This window comes from Strix aluco, chromosome 3 (genome assembly GCF_031877795.1).
Source record: "Strix aluco isolate bStrAlu1 chromosome 3, bStrAlu1.hap1, whole genome shotgun sequence".
NCBI classification, from domain to species: domain Eukaryota; kingdom Metazoa; phylum Chordata; class Aves; order Strigiformes; family Strigidae; genus Strix; species Strix aluco.
The window spans coordinates 130,916,878-130,944,307 of NC_133933.1; the positions used below are offsets into that span (position 1 = coordinate 130,916,878).

A 27,430-nucleotide genomic window follows, 5' to 3' on the forward strand; every position below is an offset into this window, starting at 1 on the left:
GATAATAGATCCATTAAATGATACTAAAGGGATAGGCAGGGAGGTACCCTTAACATCCATAATTCAGGGACTGTGGATACTGGGGAAGCACCAGAGAAGCCCACAGACAGGGGGTTGGCATCCCCTCCCTAAATAGTACCTCCTCTTGCATTAGCAGGTACAGAACGCTCAGTAAAATGGACCATCAGCAGGATGTTGCTTACATTCCCCAAATGTTCTCCCAGCCTGTGACAATTTTCCGCTAAGGGGAAGAGCCTGAAGTGGGTTTTTTTCTACCTAGTCACCCTCACTGGCATTATCTTCCAAATCCTGGTCCAGTCTCCTCAAACGTTTTGCACCCATGGTACTAAGAGTTTCAACTCTTCATCTTTGGTCTGACTTGGCTTCTAGCAACTTCATTTGATGGAGCCTAGTTCCTGCGCTGGACGAGACAGTGTATAGTCAAACCCCTACAACCCTCTGCATGCCACTTATGATGGTGGTGGTTGTTGGTTGGGCTTTTTCTGTTATAAAAATAGGCTAAAGCACCCTGCCATAGTCTATCACTCCCCATATGGGATATGTTCCACAAGCCTGTGGCCATTCTTCCTCTCCTTCTCTGGACCTCTTTCAGTTCTAAGTAAATTTTTGAGATTGCTCACAACACTCCAGCTACTTGTGACCCACAGGATTATATAACACCACTGTAACATCTGGTCTTTATTCTTTTCCTAATTATTCCATGTCTGATTTGCCTTTTGGCTTTCTTAGTGCTCAGTCAAGCTTTCAACTCATATTTCAATAGAACAAACCATCATAAGTTTGATGAAATAAGCTGACCACCACCATTGATGTGAAGAAAATTATTCCCCCCAACACATACATATTTATCACTTTGAATTTCCTCAATAATTTTATGGCTCAACGTATCTCAAACATAATCAAGATCTTTACAATTCTTCATTCTGATTTGACCTTAGCTTTAAGTTACTCACAACAGTATCTATAGGCTTTCTCATCTTACCGCTAGTCTTCTCTTTTAGATCATTTAAGAAAATACTGAACTGCAGATCCCAAAAGCCTTCCACTGATAATCTACTTCCACCCCAAGAGGTGACCATCTACTTCTCCAGCCAAAAAACCAAAACCCACTATCTCCACACCTCTGCAAGCCAAGTCTCCGAAGTCTTCAATCCAGCTGGTTTCATCATTTCCTTTAACATCCTAAACTCCACCTTTCAAAGTGAAACAGTTTGTACACACCTAATTGTTCACACTGTTATCCTATTAAACTTGATGACTTGCTTTGACTTCATTTTATCTCCTTACAGTTAGATCTTCAAAGGTCCTCAGAACTTACCAGAACCAATTCTAAAATAAAATTCATTCCTGTTACTAGGTATTTAGTGTAATTGGAATCCCAAGCCACATCCAAATCAGCCATTGCAATGCAAGTCCATAGTTCTTTCAAACAAAGCAAATTTAAGGGTAAAAATCTCTATTTTCTTCTTACAGTAAAAAGCCTGTCAAGTCTGGCTCACAACTCTTACATAGGAAGACTACATGAAGGCTTGGCTTTATATTACTTAGCAAGAAGAATTAAATTAAGTTCCTATATTGTCAGGAAGAGCATTCAAAGATGAAAACATATGATTACTCTTTCTATTCTCAGTGTACAGCAACACATATCTACCAGCAAGGATCCCCAAGCATTTCAAAAATACAAATAAACCTAATCGGCACAAATCTCTCATGAAAATTTGAACAGGCTGACAGCAAGACCTGCCTAATATTCTGAATTTCCATCAATGCTAGTCATATCACAGAATACCAAGTAAGGAAACTCCTTAGGAAGGGTGGCTGGATAGAGAACAGACTGAAGTGAACTTAAAAGTCTTGTATAAACTAGACTATCGATAATAAGAGACAAAGCGTGTGGTTGAAGCCCCATCAAGAAAGTTCTCCAAAGAAAGGTTTGACAAATATCAGTGAAAATGTGGGGTTTTTTTAAAAAGGAAAAAATAATTATGTGTAAGTCCAAGAAAGGTTTTTGGGAATAATGGCGACAGTAATAAGGTACCATTATAACAAAGAAAGTGCAAGTCTAAAAGCTTGACTGCCTGGATATAGAACAGAAACAGGTTACCTAAATTGTCTGCAAGACAACAGACATTCTTGCAGCTAATAAATGAGCAATTTCCATTATCTTCATAGCATGTCTTACTATTCTCATTTTCTTCACACCAAATTTTAGGTGAGTAAGAAAAGGCCAAATATTACAAAGCCATCAAAGAACATAGTCTTCAGAACTAAAAACCATCTACTCATTGTTCAGTATGCTATTTTTCTGGCATTTAGTTAAGTGACAGACCATTCAAGATATGCATTCTTGATCTGTCTAAATATTTAAAGCAACAGACTAACATACAAACACATCCAGAGTATTTCACATTCAGTTATACTAAATTAGGCAAATTTTGCAGTCATAGAATATTTTAGTATATATTACAATACATCTTATGTAAGTGGTATCTGGCTTTACATTTAAATCATTAATTATCTTGATTTTTTCATTTTTATTTCTCATAGAAATATCTTCCTGGATTGTGTTACCAATTATTTGTTAACAAAAGGTCAAAACCATAATATATTGCTGAAAAAAGTAGTCTTACCTCCATTGCTAATGCTGCTGTTTGCTGGTCATAATGATTTAGAAGATTAGGCATAAAAGTGGTATTGTAAGGCAGATCCTGGCACATCCGCAAGATGATGGGCTCACAAGAAAACAAACTGTGCCCTCTTGTGTGCCCCACCAAGACATCCAAAAGCCAAAGGTAACAGAACATCCAGCTAACAGCCATCCTTCCACACTGGGAATGGGGCCAGTTACTGAGCCCAGTCAGAAAGCTCTTTCAACTCCTCATGTACCCTCAGATTTCACTTCAACGGTGATATTTTCACTCCTCGTTCAAGGTTCTTCAAAACTGGAATACTCTTTGTATACAACATTCTTAGCTCGGACCAGAAGATGATGTGTTTGAGACAGACGTGTGAGAAATCTTGCCTTTTCTTTTCTCAGTATTATATAGCATGCATTAGGTTAAGGTATTAAAATGTTTAACCACATTCCCACACAATTGACCCCATCGTGACAGAACAGCAGTTGAGTTATGTTCTTCTTTTGTTAGGTAACCTAGAATAAAAAACACAACAAACAGAATACAGTAAAAAGCCTTGTAATTGATTAAAAAATTTTAGCTGTAAATAGCCTGGCAGGCAAATTGCTTCAAGTTCTCACATCCAAGAGGGTCCCTTGACAAGTTTAAATCCTGGTTTCAGACTATTTCTGGTGGAAAAAAAGCTGGTATGGTCTAAGACTCCACCCAAAAAGGATGGTGAAAATAGGGAATGTATTTACTATGAAGAAAATATTTTTAGAAAACCCCACACTTTAAATTTAACCATGTGAGCATTACAATTGTTGACCACACTGAAACCAAGCTATTTATGACTCAGCATCTGCACTGGTACATTCACATCGATAGCATCTCTTTAGTTGCATGGCCTCGTAACTTCTGCTGAATAATTATAAAACAAAAACAAAACAGTCACCACCACTGATACACAAGTCCCAACTTGCAGGAGTGAAGACTACTGTTCTGCCCAACAACCTGCAGTCATGGTTTGGCTACCCGTGTTCAAATATGTAATTTCAGTCTAGTTGTAAGCAGCTTTTTTGTTGTCTCTAACCCATTCTACTTGCACGCATATCTCATATCTTCCTCTCCAGAAACCATCGTAACAGCTAAGGATTAGTCAGAAGACAGCATCCTTTGGGCACTCCTTTCTCCACACACTTGTGAAGATGGAAATTGCAAAGGTAGCTACGCTACGGTTGCTCTGCCAGTTCCACTCTACCTATAGAGCCACTTTAAACAGCAATCATTCCCCAGGGCTGGATCTGCATTTTCTCAGCGCTAAGGGGCCGGAGTGGAACAAGCAGAACAGGGACTCAGCATATCGTGCTCATTGACTGGAGAAACAAACTCTGAAATTGGAGGCTAAAGCATGGAAAAAGTTGACAGAGACGTAAGAGTACAGAGAGGCCCTTTGGTTAAAACAGTTTTGTCATACAGCAATGAAAGTTGCAAAATTCAATCTCTAACCAACTGCTTTAAAAAAAATTATGGTTAAAAAAGGTAACAGAAATTTAGAAATTTTGTGTGAACCAGAAAACCCCAAGTACTCCATCAATATTCCCAAGAGTAGGCAATCACAAATTTGAACAGGCTTCCAGTCTTGAGAGACTAATGTTTTTCCTTAGATATTCAGGAAGAGAAGTAATTTCTACATGTCAGAGAGGGAAAGTTTTTCCTTGGTCCCTAATGCAAACTTAGTGAGAGATACGAAAGAGTTAATTACCACACTTCTGCTGGTATCAGCCGATCAAAAAAGTGATGTATGCACACTTTTGTTTACACAGGCCCATCTTATGGTCAGAAAAATTAAATAGCATATACCTCTTTAAACCCTCAGATACTTTGTGGGTTGGACCAGATAATCTTGAGGGGTTCCTTCCAACCTAAACAATTCTCTGCTTCTCTTTAAAATCATGTGCAGCAATGGTTTTGGCTGTAGCTGTTCAAGACAGGCTGGTAAAAACAAACATGCAAATAGGAAAAAGACCAAGATGCTAAACATAACCATGTTAAATTAAGTTCATTGACAACTTGCTTTCACAGGCTGCTTACTCTCTCACAGCTATTGACAGGGAATCCATGTTTGAAGCAGCACTGAAATACATAAAGAATATAAATAGTAAAACTGTTCCAAACCTAGGGAAAATAAAACATGACCAAAAAAAGCAGGAAAAAACCTATCTACACCTTAAGTTAGGTGGTAGAACTACCCAACACAGCTCAAATCACAGTGCCTTGCTTATATTCTGAAGCAAGTGTTGCTGTGAAGAGCAGTCAACACACTGAATTTGAAAGACCAAAATTAGCTACAATATCTAAGACATGCTACATCTAACCACATCTGATTTTAGTCCAATTTCAAGTTCATATCACCCTGAAAAGCTGTGTCCTTCTGATCTAAGGAAGTCATTTCTCAGACTTATTTTTTAAGAATTTGGCACCTCTCAAAAAACCCAAAGACCTGAACTATCCCATCTTCCAGGCAGCATTACTTAACCCTGAAGACTTCTGCATATTCTCACATCCTGACCAGAAGATTACAAGTTATAGACAGACAAACCCAATTCTTCCTTACTTTTGTCCAAGGTGCCTAATCCCCTTTGAATCTAGTCCTTTGATCTGAACATGTTAACAATAGTTCCCCAAATTCAGGAAAAGAAGTCTTTTCAGTTTCTCACCATCTCCAGAACACTGGTTCAATTAATTTTTTTCTTTGTTCCAAACACTTCAGCCACCAACTCCAAAAGACTTTATACAACAACTTTAGTGAAGTCAACTTTTAGTGTGGATTAGCAATTGATTTTTTAGCATGTTCCCTGTAATTTAGGTGCTATCCCAGCAGTGATCAGTAGATAACGCTTCATAAGAGAGGTTCAGAAGCAAAATAAAATGAACTGTACTCACACTGGTTATTCTGTTAAAGTTAGAAGCATAAACATTGGGCAAATCCAGGTCAGGATCTAGAGTCTTGGGAAAAACTCCAAGAACACTTTACACAAATCATCATATTAATGACATTCAAAGTAGAGACTCCAAACAAAGCCACCCATCTTCTGACTTCCCCACAGCCTCAAACTGAAATAAACACGGAAAAACCTAGACTCAATAAGCCACAAGAAGTTTTAACTGTGCAAAAAGCAGAACAAAAGTCATCATGTCCTTTCAGGACTTTTCCATTTTATTACTATATAATATCATAAAGGAAATTAAGAATAGATTTACTAGATCCAGAAAAGAATACCAAATTATATAGCCTAGTCATGCAGTGCCCTTTCATGGAAAAAAAAAAAATAAATCTCAGTGAAATTAAGAAAAAAGACAACCCTACCATTGCGAAAGGAGACGAAAGTTTTGCAAACAAGCATATAGATGACCTATTAATTGGTGTAGACAGATGAATGCTGTAATAAGCAATCTTTAGTGTCAAGAGAGTTTCTTACCACAAATCCAGTTCTGTATACTCTTTGTTAAGCCTCTACATATGAAATTTTGTGGTTATTTTTATATGGATATAAAACCAAAACACTTTCGATGACACTGGGGATAAAAGAGGAGGAGGGGATACCTACCCGTCTACCCCAAGGCACTGCAAAAAAAAGCTGCAGGCAAAAGGGGTAGGAAACAGCTAGTTTGTTAGTGTGGTTATGGATTTATACATTATTTATAATCATAAGAAGCCCATCCAATTCCTGCTCTAAAGGATAAATTAAGACATGCATAGATGACTATTATAAAGAATGAAAATTGTGAAATTAAAAGGGTTGATTCCCACAAGTGAATTTTTTTTTTTTCCAATAATTTTTGAAGTTACCAAGGGGGCAATAAGTGGGGGGGTGGGCAATGAGAAGAAAGTCATCAGACTTTAGAAAGAAAGTATGTAGGGGGATTAATTCACAGTTATCTGTCCCAGAGAAATGGGGTGATAAAACATCAAACTAGACTCCCATACAAGTGAGAAGACAAGAAGAGAATGTCACCTTAGTCATTCCCCACCCAATTCTGATCACAGAGAAAGGAAAGGAACTCACTCGTTGCACACAAGCACTGGCAGCGTTTTCCCAACCCATTCCCACCCACATGAAGGCACAAAAGGAGAATACATTATTCTCCCAACTCCATTTTAATTAGTCAGTGGGAAAGAAACTCCAGTGCTGTACTCCCCTGTTCCACTTCTGTTACATATTAAGGGAGAACCACAACTATAATCCCCCACATCCTTTATTTCAATTAGGAGCCCATGGAGGAAAGAGGGCACACACTACACTCTCCCACTCTTCCACGCTCCCCCTCACTGTACTACAGCGCAGAATGAGAATGAAGAGACGCAGTTTCTCCTCTTCCCCTCTCCCTCTGCACAGTGACACCACGACAGCCCCTGCTCCCCTCCCCGCAGGGAGGATGGAAAGGCACAAACCCCTTCTGGTGAGATTCTCCACATATATGGAGGGACAGGTCTAGCATCTCGCTCCACTTGAGTTCATATCGCATGGCAAGCTGTAGGAACTGGAGGGGGAGCTAGTTATCGTCCCTTAGATTGGAAGAGGAGGTAGGGCGCAGGCTGAACTAGCATCCCCTTTTCTCTGGAATCCTCACTGTGTTTTAAAGGCAAAAGGAACAAGTGCACATGCAGGACTAGCATCCTCTTGGATTCCTGCTGCGTTGCAAAGGAAAAGGAAAGATATATATGTACATGAGACTAGCACCCCTTCCCCCTGCGTCCCCACGGCATTGCAAGAGGAAAAGAAGGACAGAGCTAACATCCCCTTGGGTCCCTCCTGCACGGAAAAGGGGGAGGGAGGCGCGCATGGGACTAGCATCCCTTTCCCCCTGGGTCACGGCTACCGCACTGCAACATGAAAAGAGGGAAGCGTGGGACTAGCAGCCTCTGGGGTCCCCAATGCACTGCAGAAGAAAAGAAGGGGCGTGTGTGCGGCGGGGGGAAAGGCACCCTCTCCTCCTCGGGTCCCCGATGCACTGCGAGGGGAAGGACGGAGAGCACCTGGGACTCGCATTCCCTCCCCTTGGGTCCCTAATGGAAAGGGAAGGGAAACGCATGGGACGAGCATCCCCTTCTGCTGGCTCCCCAGCGCACGGATAGGGATCGGGAATGCCGGGGACCAGCATCTCCCGGCCCCGAGGCGCTGCTGAGGGAGACGGGGTGGATTCAGCACCTCCATGTCGCCCAGCGAAGGACAGGACTAGCATCCCCCGTCCTTCGACCGCCCGCCGCATCGGAGCGGGGGACTTAACCCTCCGCTCCGCTCACTCCCCCCGCCCAGAGGACGCTTCATGGCCGCCCCCCACAGCGCCGTCTCCGGGAGCGGGTGTCTCTGCCCCTTAGCGAGCGAGGTGGCCGCTATGGGGGTGAAAGAAGGACATCCCTGAGGGAAACCCCCTGCCCATCTTCCCATCCCGCCCCCCTCCGCGCCTCCCGGGGCCCAGGTCCCCGCCGTTACCTCAGCGCGGGGTCCCGCCGCTGCGGCCCCGTTTCTCCCCTCAGGTGGCGGCGGCGGCGGCGGGAGGCAGCGGCCGCGCCTCCTCGCGCCCGACCCCGCCGCAGCGCTCGCCCCGCCCCGCGCCTCCGCCCCGCCCCCTCGCGCCGCCGCGCCCCGCCCCTCTCCCTGCCGAAGCGAACGAGCCAATCAGAACGAGCCCGAGCAGGTTGCTAGGTAGATCGGAACCTGCGGCTGTTCTGCCTTCCCGACCCCCGCCGGTAGGATCTGATTGGCTGGCGCTCTCCCGGGGGAGGGGCGCGGGAGCCGGTTGCCATAGCGACGGGAAGCGGCCTGGCGGGAGGAGGAAGCCGCGCCGCCCGCGGGCGGGAGGAAGCAGGTGAGGGGCGGCCCGGCCCGGCGCTGGAGCCCTCAGGGAGGCCGAGCTGGGGGGTGACGGAGGTTTGAGGGGACACGGGGGTGGACGGGTCCCCTGGGAGAGCGTGGGGCACACGGGGGTGGGCAGGGCGTGCGTGGGGATGGCGGTACAACTGCCGTGGGGCGCGAGGGGACAAACGCTGGGGGGACAAATGCAGTGTGGCGTGGGGAGGGGGATACAAATGCAGTGGGACACATAGAATCATAGAATGGTTTGGGTTGGAAGGGACCTTAAAGATCATCTAGTCCCACCCCCCTGCCCTGGGCAGGGACACCTTCCACTAGCCCAGGTTGCCCAAAGCCCCGTCCAACCTGGCCTTGAACCCTTCCAGGGAGGGGGCAGCCACAGCTTCTCTGGGCAACCTGTCCCAGTGCCTCACCACCCTCACAGGAAAGAATTTCTTCCTTAGACCTAACCTAAATCTACTCTCTTTCAGTTTAAAACCGTTACCCCTCATCCTATCCCTCCCCCCTGATCAAGAGTCCCTCCCCCCTTTCCTGTAGCCCCTTTCAGTCCTGGGAGGCCGCTCTAAGGTCTCCCCGGAGCCTTCTCTTCTCCAGCTGAACCCCCAACTCTCTCAGCCTGTCCTCACAGGGGAGGTGCTCCAGCCCCCCAAGCATCTTCATGGCCTCCTCTGGACCTGCTCCAACAGTTCCATGTCCTTCTTACCCTGGGGGCCCCAGAGCTGAACACAGCACTTCAGGGGGGACAGTGGAAAGAGAGGAGGGTACAGACACCACAGAGCATGTGGAGAGGGTAACAGATTCAATAGGATGCAGGGAGGGAGTCTGACAGGAAGATGGAAGACCCTAGTATGCACCAAACATGGCCCATGCTGTGAGGAAGGGGGTCTCCAATGCACTCAGTGGAGAAGTGGGGGACGTTAAGGCACAATGGGCCTGGGGTCTGCCCATCTGCCAGCACTGTCAGGCCAGGGGCCCGAGGGGATTGTTGTTGCCTTTGGGTCCTGGGAGAGATTTCAACATGTGAGTGGAAGGAGTACTTAGAAATATTAATGCTCAGAGGGACTGGGCATAAAGACATCATGCAATGAGTTTAAACTTGATAATGTATGGAAAAAGCACTGGTATCTACGGACACAAGTACTGAGCAGCTGGGGTTTGCTACCAGCTTTTGAAGTGGGGTGGGGAAAGCTATCGGGGCATCAGAGGACATGGGGACACTGGGCAGTGTAACTGCTGCAGGACTAGGGAAGTTCTGGTGGAATCTGAGGTAAGAACACCATGGATCATCCAACTGTGTAACAATATAAATCCCACGAGGTTTGGGGTAGAAAGGGAAATGCTTTATTCTTGAGGGATAAAAGGGACCTCGCTGTTGTTTTATTTAGGGGTGAAAGGGTGTTAAGGATCAATACTGATCAGTTCCCCTGGGTGTAGTGTCACTGGGACTATGCAGTGCTGTGACAGGTCCTGGGAGGACATTGGCCCTGCAGAACACAAGGAGACTGATGTGGATGGAGCAGGAGTGGGAGTCAGTGCTTCTGGGCTCAGAGCAGCTCCTGGGGAACGTCTGTAATGAGGACACAGAGGAGAGCAGTCAGGTATTGACACCACCAGGGAGGGGAGATTGCTGGGTTTATTGAAGACCAAAGAGGGTACCTGAGTGATGCTGTGGAGTAAAGGCAATAGGATAGGATAGTTCCAGTTGGAAAGGACCTACAAGGATCATCTAGTCCAGCTGTCTGACCACTTGTGGGCTGACAAAAGTCAAAGCATGTTGTGAAGGGCATTGTCCAAATGCCTCTTAAATGCCCAAATGCCCCACTGACAGGCTTGGGACATCGACCACCTCTCTAGGAAGCCTGTTTCAGTGTTTGCCCACCCTCTCAGTAAAGAAATATTTCCTAGAATCTAATCTGAACCTCCTCTGATGCAGCTTTGAGCCATGGTTATAAAGAGAGTGGGTATGGAAGTTAAAGCAGCATGGAAAGGGCATCAGTAGGGGACAAGAGTATGGAGGAGCACAAGGGATTTGAGGTCTGTGGGTCAGTGGAGCATATCACCTCTGGGATGGAGGTACCGAGGCCTTGGTGGGCATCATGGAGCAGCGAGGAAAGCAGAGTTAGTTATTCGCTGCCTGGGGTAAGGAGGATCGTAGGGGCACTCAAACCTTGGCTTCTTGTGCACAGAGATATTTCTAGCACACCCTGGCAGGGGTAAGGGTGTTGGTCTGGTGCAGTGCAAGGTGCACAGAGGTGATGGTGCTATGGAGAGGCAGAACTATCAGTGACACAAGGTGCTGCAAGTGTTTGGGTTTATCAGTACCGTGGCGATGCCGTGCGCTGGGGTTTATTGATGCTGTAGCATTGGTACCACAGAGATCTTCGATCCCCTGCGTGAGGGTCACAGGGCCTTCCATGGGACTGGGGACAACCGTGAGAAGACTAATGCGGTAGTGGGGAACACTGGCAGTACCCTACAGTCAGAGCAGACGTGTTCACTGAGGGCAGGGGCTCACTGTGCAACGTGCAGGTGACAAACGTGGAGGGCTGGATGACAGCAGTGCTTTGCAGCTTGTGGGTGGGGGCTAGCTAGAGAGAAAGCAGGAGCGCAGTATTGGCCTCCTTGCTGTAAATCATTGCAAATGTGCACTTAGCCTCCTGCCCTTCTCCTCTTGCCATCTTTTTACGTGTCCCCCTACATCTGAGGGTCTGTTTCACATTATCTTTCCCACCCAGAGCTATCCTCTTGAATTTTTCCATTTTGAGTGCCCTATAGTTTGGCCTACATTCTAGATTGTTTTTCTGTTACTGCTGTTTAAAGCATTTCTCCCATAGCATCAATCATCACACTGTTTATTGCCGACATAACAATTTACAATAAATATTACTTTCCTGCCTGAGCTTGAGATTGATTCAGTTAAATTCTCTTTATTCACAACTGAACTCGTCGACTGTGCCATTGTCGTCACATGGATTAATGTGATTAGGCTCTTTCTCTGCAAAATGCATCCTTAAACCTCAGCGTGCACCGGGATCTGCTGAACCACAAGGGCTTACTGCTAGAGAGATGTGGTCAAAAACATTAACAAAGCAGGTCTGCTTCTGAAGGACTTGTTTGGAGTATGGTTTGCACAAACCTCTGGAATGTCATTCCAGAGGGTTAAACAGAGATTAACCCAGCTAAAGGAAATTATTCCAATGCCCTTAGTTAATATGATATGATCATTATGTATTGTTAATCTTTCTTAAATGCAATCGCATTTTTTTAAACCAGGGGCTAGACCCAACTTGTACTGAAGTCAGTGAAAGTATTTCCATTGGCTTCAGCAGGATTTCGTTCTTGAGATTCTCTCACTGCTAGACAACACCATCCGTGTTTCCTGCACTGGGAAATTATGTATACCTTCTTCATACATCTCAAAAAGCACAAATTTCTTGGATCCCTGCTCATTATATCCTTTCATTCAAACTGTGAACCATTCCTATGTACTCTCTGGCTATAGTAACCCAGGAAGTTTAACTCTTTTTTAACATTTGCCCTCTGCCAGGCTCACCTGCTCTCTGCAAACTGTGTAAGATAACTGCTTTGAAACATCTGGAGATCTCCAACCAACCTGGTGTGATGTTCATCAAACAGCTTGAAAACACTGTATATGCTCACAAAACTTCATCTTGCCCCCAAATCCCTTTTGCACTGGTATTTACTATGCCTGCCCACCTGCTCCTACATTGCCTTTTTATTTTTCCTAGTAGAAGGATAATGGATAATTTTTTTGGCATCTTGTGTCAATAGCTTTTCCTCTTTGGGTAGTGAACCAACATTTTCCTTATTTAAAGTCTGATTTCTTGTTAACCTCATCTCACATCTCTTGCTGGTTGAATGTTTTCAGATCAGCTGAGCTTGATGAATTTCATCCCAAGATACGTGAAGAACGAGCTGGAGCAATCTCTGGAATGTTATTTTGGGCAGCCAGTCCAAAGATAACAACTATTACAGAAGAAAAGTGGGGCCCTGGCTAAACAGCCTGACAATCGCTGCTCTGCACAGTACACCAGCTGCTTTTTAATGCGTACTGAGCAAGCTGCTGCCGCCGCCTCAGTATCACGTCATAGATTAGCTCTGATCAGAGTTACTCTAGGCTCTTGAAGAAGCCAGATTAGCTGTTAATCCTGCTAGGGATAGAGAGTTCAGGGTGAAGACAAGAAGCACAGGTTTTCCTTTGGGGAACAGGCAGCTGAACTGTAGTTGGTAAAGCAAGTCTCTTCTTAGGAGGCTTGCAGTCCAATTTTAGGCTAGCTGCATGTCACAGGTGAAGTGCTTCTATATTTTCTAATGCTTTTGGCTCCTCTGATGCATCCCATGAAATTCAAGGCCACCTAATAAGTAAGCACACCGAGTCCCAGCATGTACAACGTGCCTTTGAGGAACACACAGCATGCTCTAAAGTGACGTTGCACACTCCTGACTTCACCAAAGAATTCCTCCTGCAAACACACACCGCTGAGGTTGGCCTTGGGGTTGCCTCCCTCCCCTCATCGTGATTTTGAGTGTAGCTGGGGAGATGAGGAGCAGAGTGGATGGTGGTTGTGTGACAGTGCTACCAAAGGGGTGGCGAGGGAGGAGTGGCAGGCTGGCACACCTTGTACAAAGTTAAAATATTTGGCTACACTCACCTTTTTGCCTGATGGTACCTGCTTTTGCAGCCCTATTTACGCATCGTGCTTGAACATCAAGTGCAATTCAAGAAGTTTTATGGCATGGGCAGCTGGGAATATGACTTCTGCCAGGTGTGCTGTGAGCCACAGTTTTGGCACAGAAAGTGAAGAGGGTCCAGAGGCACAACTGCCTCTTTGGGCTACGAGCTGCGAACACGCCAGCTCACGGAGGTGCTTTGTGAACGCAGCACCAAGAAAGCATAGGGAAATGGGAACATGAATCCAGGGTTGGGAGTGTGCTGCAGCGACAACTGATGGTTTTGTGACTAATGGAGAAGGTTGTCCCTGAAAAACAGGACATGGTTGCCTGAACCTGTTTTTTTGGCAGTGGAACTGTTTCTCTAGCTTGTAATGTTGTATTTCTGTGCCTTGAAAAGGGCAGGGGCCTTGCAGAAAAACAAAACAAAACCAAACCAACCCAGTAAGTGATCCCATTGCAATGTGTATTCCAAATGCACCTACTCAGTTGCACAAGAAGCCTCTAACATTGGCCAACTACAGAATGTGAGAGTTTGAAACCTTAGTAAGTCTTTTAGCTTTTGGTGGCTTCTCTCTGGGAAGTTAAAATTGCAGTATGCAGACAATGAGTTATTTAAGGATCTTGAGAAAAAAAAAAGAGAGAAAGAACTCAGATTCTTGTAATGAACTTATTTCCTAACCACGGACCATATTACATCACCAGATGCAGAGAGAGAGATATAACAGATTTTTCATTTTTTTCTTTATTTTTCTTTGATTCTGGAATAACTTAGGAAGGAAAGGGAGGAAAAACTAATCAAAAAGGTGATGTGCCCAGACAGATCCTGCAGTGGGTTTTGAAGATTAATCTTCCATTAATATAGACAGGAATTGTGTCTGGGTAAGGAATGGGGGACTGGGCTTTCATGAAGATGTGTCTTGTGAGCCTCAGAGCTGTATTAGCTAGAAAAGTCCTTTTGCTGTGTGGGTTTTGAACTGCTTGGGTTCAGGGCAGGCTGGCAACACAATATTGGAGTTACTTAGTGGATCTGCCTTTTCTTTTCTTCCAAAAGTCCTATTATTCACCTTGTCACTGTGAAGCTTTAAAACGATCTGAAGTGTTTACAGAAAAATTGCCTAATAACTATATGCAGGGAACTGAGATATTTTTTTAATGTGGTAAAGAAATGACTTGGTTTTCAGGCTGCTGCAGCTTAAGCCTGCAGTCTGGAAATTGGATGCCTGAGGTGAGCAATGACATTATCCTGCTGAATCCAGCTGCAGGATAGAAGATGAAGGAAAAAAAAGCTTTTCCTATGTTTGGGCAAGAATTTATGAAGAAATTACTTTGTCTGAACAAAGTCCAGTTATTGGGTGTTACAAAAAGGAAGGGAAAATTTTGTTAAACGTCTGATTTACTTCATGTAGAAATTTTTGTCTAAAAGAGCAGCACAGGCAGCCCAAACCATCAAAACCAATCTGTCTAACACAGGACCCTGAGAGATTTCAGTCAATTCTGAACCATTTTGGATTTCATTCTTTCAGTTAAGTGTTACAGAAACAAATTGGCCCTTTGAGACTTGGCATTATATGCCCATCAAAATCAGTAAAAACCTAGCTAGTGTCACTTAAGTAGATGCACGAATTATCTCCATTTTTTAGTGGCAGCAACTGGAAAGAGAAATTTCATGTACTTTCTAGCTTGCTGCAAATACCCTGTTGTGATCATTCATGCAGCAAAAATCAAAGGCGTATTCAATAATAATTGTGATGGGGAAGATCTACTTAATTATTAAGTATTTACATTCCATTAGTGCACTGAGGTTCCATCAGGAAATCTGGCCTTTTCTGTCACTGTTACTGTGAGTATATAAAATAAAAGCCCTTACCCTAACTGATTTTCAGATAATTTTACTTGTATCATTGCTATGCTGTGAAATCATTGGATTCCTTCTTAAACTTATTTTTTTTCACTAACATGCTATAATGGAGTAGCACAGAGATAATGTTGGTCTTTGTTCTGTTCAATTTTGCAGCCGTAGGTGCTGCTGAGACATCAGAGGACCCACCATCTCCCATACCTATGGCATTTGCACCTCCTAGAAACATGGATGGCCCCAAGCTACAGACCAAGATGAGCACATGGACTCCACTGAACCATCAGCTCATGAATGACAAGGTAAGTTCTGTGCAAATGGGTCAAATTCATAAAATCATAGAATTGTTGAGGTCGGAAGGGACTTCTGGAGAACATCTAGGCCAGCTCCTCAAGGCAGTGTCAGCTAGAGCATTTGCTCAGGATCTTGTCTAGTCAGATTTTGAATATTCTCAAATCTTAAGGCCAATTCTCAGGTTCACTTCACAAATTCTCAAGTGGCAGAAAATTTAACTTATGCTTTTGCCTGTGTAGATCATAAGTAATGGAACAAGAACTTAAAGATTTTGTTTACTATTAGAAGTATGTATATATCAAACACACATACAGTCTTTATTATGTATACATATATATATAAAAAACCTAATATGTAAAAACTGAAAGTTCTAATGTATGTTGTTTAAAGCATACAAGTATTTAGTTGAAGTATTGTTATTTTGCCAAATTAGTAGTCTTTGAACAAAAAATGTGTATTCATTTCTCAGTGAAAGTTGCCAAACCATTCGTCTTTTGCAACAGAAGACTTCAGTTTAACCCCAGAGCAAGCTGAGTATCAGTGTAGGTGTCCAAGTGGCTAGTGTCCTCCATCTCAGCGCGTAGGAAAGGCTTTAGTACCCCTGCTCTGGCTTCTCTGCTAAACCCAGCACTGACGAGGCTAGCTTGATATTTTGGAAACTGAAGTGATGCACTCAATTTATAAATAACGAGATGCATTTCCTAACCTCCCACTCTGTATACTATATCTGGGATCTGCTAACATAACTGTGGGGTTTTTGGCTCCTGCATCACCAGGAGCATAATCCTCCTTCAGAATTCAGTTTAAATTTCTGTTGATGATTCATAGAATTTAATCCAGAGTGGGCCATTACATCATGTAGCCTGGCTTCCTGGATTTTTTGGGCCCTCTTGTTTTAGACAGTTCTCCTGGTCTTGAGCTCAGTAACTGGAATTTGGCTAAAACATATCTTCCATGAAGGTATCCAGACTTCCTTTGGGGTTAAGTACCTTCATTTCTTATAAAATGAAAATTTCATCACTTCCCTAATAATTTTCACATGATTAATCCCCTGTACCATGAAAAGATGAAACCTTGTCTCCTGTCTAAATACTTCTAGCATTAGCTTCCATCATTTAAATCTTCTCCTCCAAGCTTATTAAACTCTTCTGTAATCAGTATTTTTTCCTTGTGGAAGGACTTTTACCCTGCTTCAAGCCAACACTTGAACTTTTTTGATAAACTAAACAGATTGAGCTCTTTGAAGTCCTTTCAATCTGGCATCTTCTCCAGCCTTTGAATCATTTTAATGTCTGTTTCCTACACCCCATAAAACATATTTTTTACAGATGCACATCACTGTGCAATAAAGTATGATCTAACTAGCAATAAGTATGTGGGTAAAAACACCCTTCCCAACTTCTTATTCCCCTGCTCCTTAGGCAGTCTGATGTTCCATTGGGCTGCAGCAAAACTTTTAGGTGCTCGTATTGGATCGTTGTATACTCCAATGTTTAATGATGTTCCAGGTAGGAAAGAACATACCATAAGCTCCCAGACCTGTGCTCAGTGATGAAATTCATGATAAAAAGTGTTTGCTTGTTTCTGATCCAGGTTTTAAAGCATTGATCTGCCTGAAACTCCATTTTGTATATCACTATACTGCTCTGCAGTGTTAGCAGGAAAAAAAATAGCTGCAACAAAAGTATTGCTGACAGCTGAAATCAGGAGATAATCCAACTGATATATGTAAGGTGCTAGTGAGCAAGAAGGCGCCGTTTTCATACAATCATCTCTGTTCATTTCTGCACTCTTGAGTTAAGAGAAAGCATGAAGAGAGAAAAGCATTTCTAGATAGAAGGTATGTGGAAAACAGTGAGAAGATGAAAGCACAGAGAGAAGAGATGCATAAGAAATGTACTTGTTAGTAGAATAGGCAATGAGGGGCATGAGTGGTGGGAATTCAGAGCTGATCCAAGGCAGAAGCATTTAAGCTCCATTTAAACCATTGTTGGGATCAGACCCAAGAACAGCTAGTAGTATAAATTTGCTATCTGTCTAATTTTGGGTAATCCTGGTGGTACTGCATTAACAGTTCTGTAGATTTCCCTGGATTTTCAAACATGCCCAAGAGTAGACTTGTCTGTACTATTGGTAGGACCCAGCTCTCTACTGCCTATCGTACATCCCGAGTCCTGCTGCCTCCATCTATGGTTTTCTGCCCTTAACAGCAGCTGTTAGAACAGAAAAGACTATCCAGGGTGCTACTACTGGGACACAGGCAGTCATAATTGTTTGAAAGCCAGGATCACCATCAGGGGCAGACCAAAGTCAAGAAGCCAGAATTACAAAACCTCCAGTTATGCAGCATTCATGGTCAGAAAACCAGAGGTGGAGTCTTAGATATGCCAAGACTGTGCTACAGTTAAGGATGACGTAAAGGTAGGAGGCAGGGCAGCCTGCTCACCCGCAGCAAAAGCGGACAGACTTCAGCATCAGTCCTGCTTTAAGGAAGGACTGGAAGTCAGGAGATGATTTGCCTTCTGCTGGGCAGTACTTCAGATATGGGGTAGAAGAGCCTCCAGTGGCATTTGCAGCAAGGGGTGGAGGGATTTGCCAGACAGCCTTGAACTTGAGCTTATTTAAAACCACCTGAAGACATGGATGTGAGATGGTAGATCTCAGGAGCAACCTAGGCCTCAGGCTGTGTCCAAGGCCAGCCAGCTTAGGCACACTGCAGGTGTAACTCCAAGGCCTTGGAGGAGAGGGCAGTAAACATGGGCTTGATTAAGGCGGTGGATGATTATACCAATTCTGGGCCATTCTGTTGCTAATTAATGCTTCCAAGTGCCTGGAGTAGGCAGAACTTTCTGACAGAGTTGGCTCAGATGTATCTCCAAGAATGCTGAAAGCAAATATGTGTCTTTCTTTGATCAAAGACCATTAACATTGCTTCCAGTTATATAAATAGCTTCCTGCTCCCCTTGAATTATCCAACCCAAAACTTAGATCTTTGACTATTCATCACTTGCTTGTGGCAAATCCTTTTCCAAGTTCAGCTCGTTAGGTTTTGGTTTTTTGCACTTTGCCAAGTGTCCCACATGCAAATAAAGCAAATAATAACTGTCAACATACAAATAAAAGAAATGTCATTTTCCACCCCTCACAAGAGACACTCCTGCTGAGAGAGACAGAGCTAAGGCTGTCAGCTGCTGTACTACTGCAGCACTGATAATGTCTTTCTCCGCAGGAACCTTCTTTGCAGGGTGTCATAGTAATAACATGTTTGGAGTTTATAATGATCAAGCATGTTTTCCTAGTTGTGGTTAATAGCTGTTTTTATGTGCAGTTATAAGCTGGGCTTTTTCCTCTTTGATCTGTCTTCTGGAAAAATCATCTACAGCATTTCCTCTCTTCCCAGGTCACAATCCTGAGTAGAGAAGGCAGTTTTGTGGTAGAGGGAAGCCACGTGCTAGTGCTTTCAGGTCTAGCTCCCTATGGATAAAGGTCAACATCATAAATCCTCCGCTGTATTTTGATACTGATCATCCTTCTTGTTAGTTGTCACTGTAAAGTGCCCAGGGAACAAAGACTGGTCTTACAATCTTACTCCTAATGGTCTTGCTGCGTTAAGATTGAAGCCATCACCAGGGCTGTGTGAGAGCTACCCATGTTGTATCCATTCTAGGAGATTTCAGGCACTCAGTGTCTGCAACTCAGGAGAACTGAAATTTCTTAAAATGAAGAGGTGGGAAGCCCAGCTTCTGGTCTTATCAAAGCACAGGAGACACAAGACATCACTGTATGCCCGAGAGAGTAGAGTGCTATGTTGGCACATCGTGTGTGCAGTAGCTTCAAAGAAGGGAGCTGGAGATGAGAGGTAGCACATTGCAGCAAGTCTGCAGAGTTCTCCTTCGCTGTCGTGCATGCATAGCCCTTGAACTTTAGGGAGTGAAAGGAGCCTTCCAGAAGAACCAGCCTGTAGAGTTGAAGAAGATCAGGAAGAAGTAGATGAGGCCTTCCTCAGACAACTGGAAGAAACCTCATGTTCACAGGCCTTGGTCCTCATGGGGAACTTTAACCACCCTGATATCTACTGGAAGGGCGATACAGCAGGGCACAGGCAATCCAGGACGTTTCAGGAGTGCATTGATGATAACTTTCTGACACAGGTCATCAAGGAACCAACAAGGGAAGATGTTCTGTTGGACCTCAAAGAAGGAAGGCCTGGTTGGGGATGTGAAGGTCATGGACAATGTTGGTGGCAGTGACCAGGAGATGATGGAGTTCAGGATACTGAGAGGAAAGAGCAAGACAAATAGCAGGATCACAACCCTGGACTTCAGGAGAGCAGACTTTGACCTCTTCAGAGATCTGTGTGGAAGAATCACATAGGATGTGGTCCTGGAGAGAAGAGAGGTCCAGGAAAACTGATTGATTTTCAGACTTTAGTAAGGCTTTCAATACTGACTGCCATAACATCCTCATAGACAAGCTGATGAAGTCCCAGTGGAGAGAGAAGTGGATTGAAAACTGACTCACTGGCCTTAAAGGATTGTGATCAGCAGCACGAAGTTCAGCTGGAGGCCAATCACTAGTGGAGTACGCCAGAGGTCAACACTGGGGCCAGGATCATTTAAAATCTTCATTAACAACTTGGATGATGGGGCAGAGTGCACCCTCAGCAAGTTTGAAGATGATACAGAATTGGGAAGAGTAGTTGATTGACCAGATGTTTGTGCTCTCATAAATCACAGAATCATAGAACAGCCAGGTTGGAAGGGACCTGAAAAGAGCATTTGGTCCAACCTTTTGTGGGAAAGGGAGCCTAGGTGAGATTATCTAGCCTCCTGTCCAACTGTGTCTTGAAAACCTCCAGCAATGGGGACTCTACCACATCCCTGAGCAGGTTGGTCCAGTGATTAAGAGGGAACTTGACAGGCTGGAGAAATGGACTGAGTGTCTGGAAAGCAGCTTGGGAGAGAATGACCTGGGGGTCCTGGTGGATACCAAGTTAACCACGAGCCAGCAAAGAAGGTCACCATCATCCTGGGCTACATTAGGAAGAGGGTAGGTGGCAGGTCAAGGGAGGTGATCCTTCCTCTGTATGGCACTGGTGAGGACACATCTGGAATGCTGTGTCTGTTTCTGGGCTCCCCAGTACAAGAAAGACATGGACTGTCTGGAAAAAAGCCAGGGCAGAGCTGCAAAAATGATTAAGGAATTGGAGAATCTGATGTATAGGGAAGGGTTGAGAGATCTGAAGTTGTTCAGCCTAGAGAAAAGAGGCTTATGGAGGACCTTATCAATGCGTATAGATATCTGATGAGAGGGGTAAAGACAGAGCCAGACTCTTCTTGGTGGCATCCAGTGAAAAGACAAGAGGTAATAGCCACAAATCAAAATACAGGACATTCCATTTAAACATAAGAAAAAAATGTTCTTACTGTGAGGGTGTAACAAGGTGCCACAGAAGTTGTGGAGTCTCCATCCAAGACAACATTCAAAACCCATCTGGACGTGACCCTGAGCAACCTGCTTTAGTTGACCCTAGCAGGGAGTTTAGACTAAAGGATCTCCACAGGTTTCTTCTAAACTCTTTCATTCAGTGATTCTGTTTATATTTTGTAGATTGTTTTATTGCTTTTCAAGTTGTACTTTTCTTAGCACATACTGAATCCCCTTTAAATATTCAATTTTATTTGTGTGTGTATGTATTATAGGTATTCGAAGAAAGAAGAGTCCTGCTTGGAAAATGGGTAAACTTTTCTCTTTAAATATATATTTAAATACAACTCGATTTCTAACTGACCAAGAGATTGTTATAATGGGAATGTAAAATCCTATTTTGAAAAAGGGGTTCATTTTCCTGATGTGAAAGTGAGCTGTAACTGCTCTACTTTTGAGGAAGGTAAAGGTGTAAATTCCCTCAGTGCCCACATTCTCTAAGCTCTGATCTTGGGAAATCATATCCCATCATCAGAATGATCTGAAATGGGGTAACAAACCCTGGGAAAAGTCTGTGAAGTCTTCAAAGACGGTACTGGATATTTAGGTATTGCCATTGCCTGCTAGAAGGTCTTTGAAACCTGTAAGAAATGACATATTATCTACCAAGTGCACACATATTGCTCCTAATACTGTAATCAGTGAGCACCTCACAATTTGGTACTGCCATTATCTTCACAGCTCCAACATGTGACATGAAAGTGCTGTCACCCTATTTTGCGGATGAAAAAATGAGGCACAGAAAGACATGAGATAGGATTTGTCTGCCCCAACCACAAATGGCTGCAAGTTAGGCATTCGGGATGGGGTTTCTCTGGCCAGGTGTGTATGTCTGAAATATAATATTTAAGCCTGGCTGCTCTGATCATCACAGGGTCCTTGTAGAGTCAACAGAGAGAAAGCGGTACTTCATCCCACTTAATGTAGGATGAAGGATCAGCCCTATAGAGATTCCTCTTTCTTTCCATAGCCTATGAAGGGAATTGTAGCTGGCTGCTTGAAAGGCATCCAACTCTACCTGGCCTACCCAGGAAGCTGATGGCAGAGCATGCAATGGCACAAGATTTGCCCTAGTCCTAAGCTCACCTTAAATATCGCATTGTGCTTTCTCTTTTATACGGCAAAATCCATTTACAGGCCATTATGGGAAGGCAGCTGTAATCTGCTCAGTCTCCTGTGCAAACAGGAATGCAGACTCGGGGACTTTATTGCAATAAATGAGTGAATTCAGTGAATGCATTAATGTGGCTCGATAGTAACTGTATGGTTGAGCCCTGTGCACATCATTTTAAATGAAACCAAAAAACTAGTTATGTCGTCACATACCATACACAAGCTAAACAGAAATATAGATATGATGCTCCTTATCAGCACTCTTTGATAAAGAGTATTTGCACAGTAACTTTATTTGAACTGTGATGCTTATTCTTTATGCTGACTAGGTTACTCGTGGAAATTTTTTGCATGTGAACTGGTCTTTACAAACAAGTATTTTATTTAAGCTCATGAGGATTATTTATCTTTATAGGAAATATGCTTTCCATAGCTTGTTGACATGCATGCATATTGATAATCAGGAATTTCATGGACACCAAGAAAAAAAAAAATGGAATCATTATTGTTCAAAAACCCACCTTTTAGCATGGTAGTCAGTAACTGACAGACCTAAAACCTGTCTCTTGAAAATTGTTGGGTGTTTTAAAATGCCCATGGGATATACTGGCAGAAGGGCAAAAATGTTTTCATTAGAACCCCCAGTGAAAGAGGTAAAATCTGGAAACAGCCTTCCTCCAAACACACATGAGTGCTGAATCATCTTCTGAAAGGTTAAATTTCTGACCCTTTGCATGACACTAGATCAGTAGCTCTCATCACGCTCCTTCAGATCTAATTCTCCTTGCACTTCTGTCATCCATCATACCAATGAAAACAGGGCAGAAAGCACAAAAGCTGCTCTTCACTCCCTTCAAAGCCTGTGGCATTATAATATCTGGTATGCAAAGCCTAGAGCACTCTGAGCTTGAGAGAAACTGTGTTGAGAAATCACAGTGCTCTGGGCAGGAGTTTTTATGTTAATTCACATGACCTGCTCAAAGTGCTCTCAGGAAGCATGGACTAGATGAAACTGCTGAAGGGTGGGTTTGTATGGCTGGGAACCCAGATTCAGTGTCGTTGTAAATGCTTTATTATGAAACTGGAAGGCTGAAGTCTGTCCTAAGTCCAGAACTGTTAAGCGTTTTCAGCAATATCTGGATGATGGAATGGAAAATCTGCAGATGATACCAGGCTTGGAGAGATTTCACGAACTTTGGAGACTGGAAATCAGAATGAAATGATCTGTGGTTTGATAAGGACAAGTGAAAAGTGCTGCATGTGAGAATGACATTTATAAAAACTGCAGATCTGAGAAAACCCAAGTGTGCAGCAGTTCTGAATAAAAAATTCCTGGGAATTATGGTGGATCACAAACTGAATGTAAGCTCACAGTGCCTTATAATTGTAATGCAGGGAAATATCCCAAAGAGCTGACTGAAAGGCAGAACCATCCCCAGTTCTGGCCCCTGCATTCTGAGAAATCTGAGGACCAACTGGAGGTACTTCTGAGAACAAGTCATATGTGAGAACAGTCTCAGGCCCAGAAAATATGAAAACAATCCCTTTGCTGTAGGGAAGATGGAGAAAAGACATAATAACATCTTTCCAATGGCACACAAGATGTCTGAAAAGAGGAAGGGAATGATCTGATCTCTGTGTTCACATTGGATAGGACAAGAAATCATGGGCTTGAATTGCTGTGATGGAGACAATTTAGACATCAGCAAAAGCCAATGCTACAGATAATTCACTGCCCGAGTAGCTTGCCTAGGGGTTAGGGCTGGAATCTCCATTGCTGGAGTCTTCTGAGGACAGGTTAGATAAACACTTGTCAGGAATGGTTTAGGTAGAGTGGATCCTGCCTTGTGGCAGGAGATGAACTAGCTCAGTGTTTCTCAACCTTTTTACACCAAAGGACCATCCAACCTGCTGGGAAAGCAGAACAGTTTGCCTTGTGTGGCATTGCCACAGTGGTTTTCCTTTACAGCCAAATAAAGATTAGATTAAACTTTGAATGCTCATTGTTTATTTTCTTCTTCCTGATTTTATTTGCATGCATTCAGGGACTATGTATGTGCATTTTCATTTAGTTATTTTTTTCCCAGTTGTGCCACAGAGCATCTTTGATGTCTCCTGGACTGTTGTAGTCCATAAAACACAGGTTGAGAAACAATGAACTAGCTGACCTGAGGGATTTTATTTCTCTGTTTGTGCACTGCTGGGCAGCTCCAAAGGGCATGGGACTGGCTGTGCTGTCACCTGGAGTATCCAAAATGCTCGATGGGACCCTCTACAATTTTTTGGCTGTCTCAGGTTGTGCTCAGCTCTGCAAAGTATTATTGCTGCACAGAGTGGAAGCAGTGATGATGTGTCGTGTCTCACGTGGCTGTTCCCATGCATGAGTATTTGCAGGCTTTGATCCTGCTGGAGGCATTTGCGATGAATTTCCTTCACACCAACTCCTTTACCCAAACACTATCCAGATAGTTATAAAAGAGGAATTGTGCTGCTGTCTTTCAGTTGAAACCCTTTTGATGGTTAAACTGTGAAAGGGTTAACATCTCTCTGTTAATTTTTCTGTTTTATTCTAGTTGCTTTTATTCTGTATTGCACCCAGGGCAGATGCCTTGACGTGCTGCCTCAGCCTCCCTTTCTGCTGTGTTCTGCAAGCCAAAAATTCCTCCCATTAATTTAAAAAACATAAAAGCGTTTTGCTCTACCTTAATGCTCAGTGCTATCATGCTGACACCCAGGTTAATAAGTTGACAATGAAGCTGGGGTTGAACCTGTAGATTAAGACACCTAAGCTTCAGTGTCTCCAGGTGATCTGAGCGTCTCAGCTTCCATTACAGCCAAATGAGATGTAGACAAGTCAGGGGAGCCCAGACAGTGATTCAGCTCACCCTGTGGGCTACATCTTCCGCTGGTAATTTATACAGCACATCTGAGTGTACCCAGGTACTGGAACTTGCTCATCCACACTATGAAATTGTTAGCACGCTCCCTGGCACGATTTTGGCCTGGGCCAGTAGCACTCTTCCAGACGTTGTTCAGACACAATTTAGACATTACCTTCGGCCAGGAACCATGCCAAATACACAGTTTGGATCCAGTTTGGATCACAGTTGGAAGGGTGAGAGTATGATAGTGGGGACATATCCATTATTTACCTCTTAGTCTCATTATCTACCTCTCATATCACGGCAGATGTGATGCAGGACTTGCAGACAACTGTCACCCTTGAAGTGGCAGCTCTAGACTTTGCAGGATACCCCACAAGACAGGGCACTGGTGTTTGAGCAACTGAACCCCGTCCCTACTCACCACAGACCCCCACCTGTAGACACCTCTTCACCCAGGACCTGACCCCATGCTCGGTGCCAAGGTGCAGGAGCAATGGCTCCTGCTGAGGGGTGCTTCTTGTAACGAGGCTGCTGCCTTGTCTTCCTTAACAGTCTTCCCAGGAGTCTCCTCTTGCAAAATTTCAGGTTTAGTTGTTTAATTACGGTGCTGAAAGCAAAAAGGAATGGGGGCTAGTTGCTAATTGCTGACACGGAGCTCCTTGGCAGCAGAGATGTTTACGATTTGATTGGGTGGATTAGTGTATTTTATAGATACCAGGTGCCTGGCTGCTTCATCCCTTCCCTTCTCACCCAGGTCCCAGGTCTCCAAATCCCTTCATCAGGACCAGGAGAAGATGGCTGGGGAGGGAAGGAAAAATTGCTTCTCTCTAAGTGAATCATCTCCATCTACTTGTGAGACATTCTGCAAAAGAGCCTCAGTGACTAGTGAATTCAGACCTACCTTTGCAGAGCACAGAAAGAGTGGTCAGAGAGTGGAATAGGCTGCCCAGGGAGGGGGTGGAGTCCCTTTCCCTGGGTGTGTTTAAGGGCCGTTTGGATGAGCTGTTGGGGGATGTGGTGTAGGGGAGAACTTTGTAGAGTCGGGCTGAGGGTTGGACTCGATGATCCCAAGGGTCTTTTCCAACCTGAATGATTCTGTGATTCTGGGATGCCTGTGTGTGATTGTAACCCTGTGAACTCATGTTGATATGCTGGTTTGGAGATGAGGATTATGTCCCATTTCAGTTCAAGTCAGTAAAACAACCTGTCTCTTACGGCCGAGAGGGGCCTCTTTAGGCTAAGCGGCAGAGCCTCTGTACTTGGGCGCTGAGGGCCTGGGCTCTCCCCTCAGTGTCAGCCTGTGTTATTTGTGTGTGTGCACTCATGGATGAATTGTAAACTGATCGCAGAAGCAAGGACTGAGCACTGTGCGTTGCCAGCGTAGCCTTATGTCATACAGTCCCTGGGGAGACATTGTTTGCCAGGGCTCGGGGAAAGGCACCGAAAAGGGGAAAAAGTGTTCCTAGCTGCGGATAGAGAAGGTGCAGCACCTTGAAAAGGGGAATCCGGTCCAACTGGTTGGGTTGCTGTAATCACATGCCAGGGGAGGAACTGGGGAGAAAGGCAGCCAAATGTAGGATGGGGACATGCTTGTTAATACTGGAAAAGAGACAAATTATGCCTACTTAACTACTTGGCTGCTGCTGAATGCAATGGAGAAGAAGCTGCGTGTTCCCATGCTCCTGATTGTGTGGCGCTGATTTAAATGGAGTTTCCCTTGCAGAGTAAGCACAGGCTGAGGATGCTGGGAGGAATTGCTTTATTGCAAAATCCATGGCAGAAGGGGAAGAGTTAAATAGGAGCAAATATTCTGTCTCCTTGAAAGAGAAACTAGATTTGCTTTGATTAGTTTGCTTAATCTCTTGGTGTGAAAGAGAGTAAGCCAGTTACCCCCTTGTGTCTGGAACTTATATGGGAGAAATTTATCTTTGCAAAATGGTGATTGTGAATTGTTTTAATGAGAAGAGGATGTAGCTGTGATCGTGAATGGGGAGTGTGTGCAGCAGAAGCTTTTCCCCTTTACCACGCAATGGAGAAAGCCTTTTATATCAAGCTGAGGGTGGGAAGGGAAGAGGCAGAACTTCCTCTGTTCCCCTCTGATACATCTTTGTCTGATTTTATTCTGTTTCTAAGTCCCAAATCCAAAGGTCCTGCTTCAGTTTTTGCTTAGTACTCTGCTAAACATCATTAGAGGTGGAAGTTATATGCAAAACAGGGATGGGAGGAAAAGGGTGTATTCCTTAATTCACTCTCTGTGTCTGAAAAGCCATGGACATTTGGGAGCTTTCTTCTCTTTGGCTTTTTGTCTCTGGGATCTCAGGAATGCCAATTCCATGCTGTCTTCTTGCTGACCTTTGCAGAGGTGTTTGCAAGAAGGAGAAGAGCTATTTACTTCATAGTGTTCATTCTCCGGTACTGGAATTAAATACAGACAAGTAAATATAAAGAAACAAAGAGTTCTTTAAAATTATCTGGAAAGAAATTCCTTCTCAATTACCTTTCATCTGCACAGTATATTTTAAACTATTATTCTGGCAGTCCTCCACTTGACCATAGATTTTTGGGGGGGAAACAGAGAAAAAAAAA

The 27,430-nt window shown here is 43.9% G+C and overlaps 2 protein-coding genes across 2 annotated transcripts in view; one reads left to right on the forward strand and one right to left on the reverse strand.

Moving 5' to 3' along the window:
- The window catches only part of FZD3 (frizzled class receptor 3), a 60,223-nt gene extending 51,984 nt beyond the window's left edge, over positions 1-8,239 (reverse strand). Inside the window, exons 1-2 of the mRNA XM_074820315.1 lie at positions 8,135-8,239; positions 2,652-3,172 (exon numbers count right to left, since the gene is read on the reverse strand). Coding sequence (XP_074676416.1) covers positions 2,652-2,840 — 189 coding nt within the window. The 5' untranslated portion in view covers positions 2,841-3,172; positions 8,135-8,239. The remainder of the gene's footprint in view (positions 1-2,651; positions 3,173-8,134) is intronic.
- Positions 8,240-8,472: 233 nt separating this feature from the next.
- FBXO16 (F-box protein 16) overlaps positions 8,473-27,430 on the forward strand; it is a 37,671-nt gene continuing 18,713 nt past the window's right edge. The window contains exons 1-3 of the mRNA XM_074820852.1: positions 8,473-8,510; positions 15,225-15,367; positions 21,062-21,097. Of these exons, the coding sequence (XP_074676953.1) occupies positions 15,272-15,367; positions 21,062-21,097 (132 nt within the window). The 5' untranslated portion in view covers positions 8,473-8,510; positions 15,225-15,271. The remainder of the gene's footprint in view (positions 8,511-15,224; positions 15,368-21,061; positions 21,098-27,430) is intronic.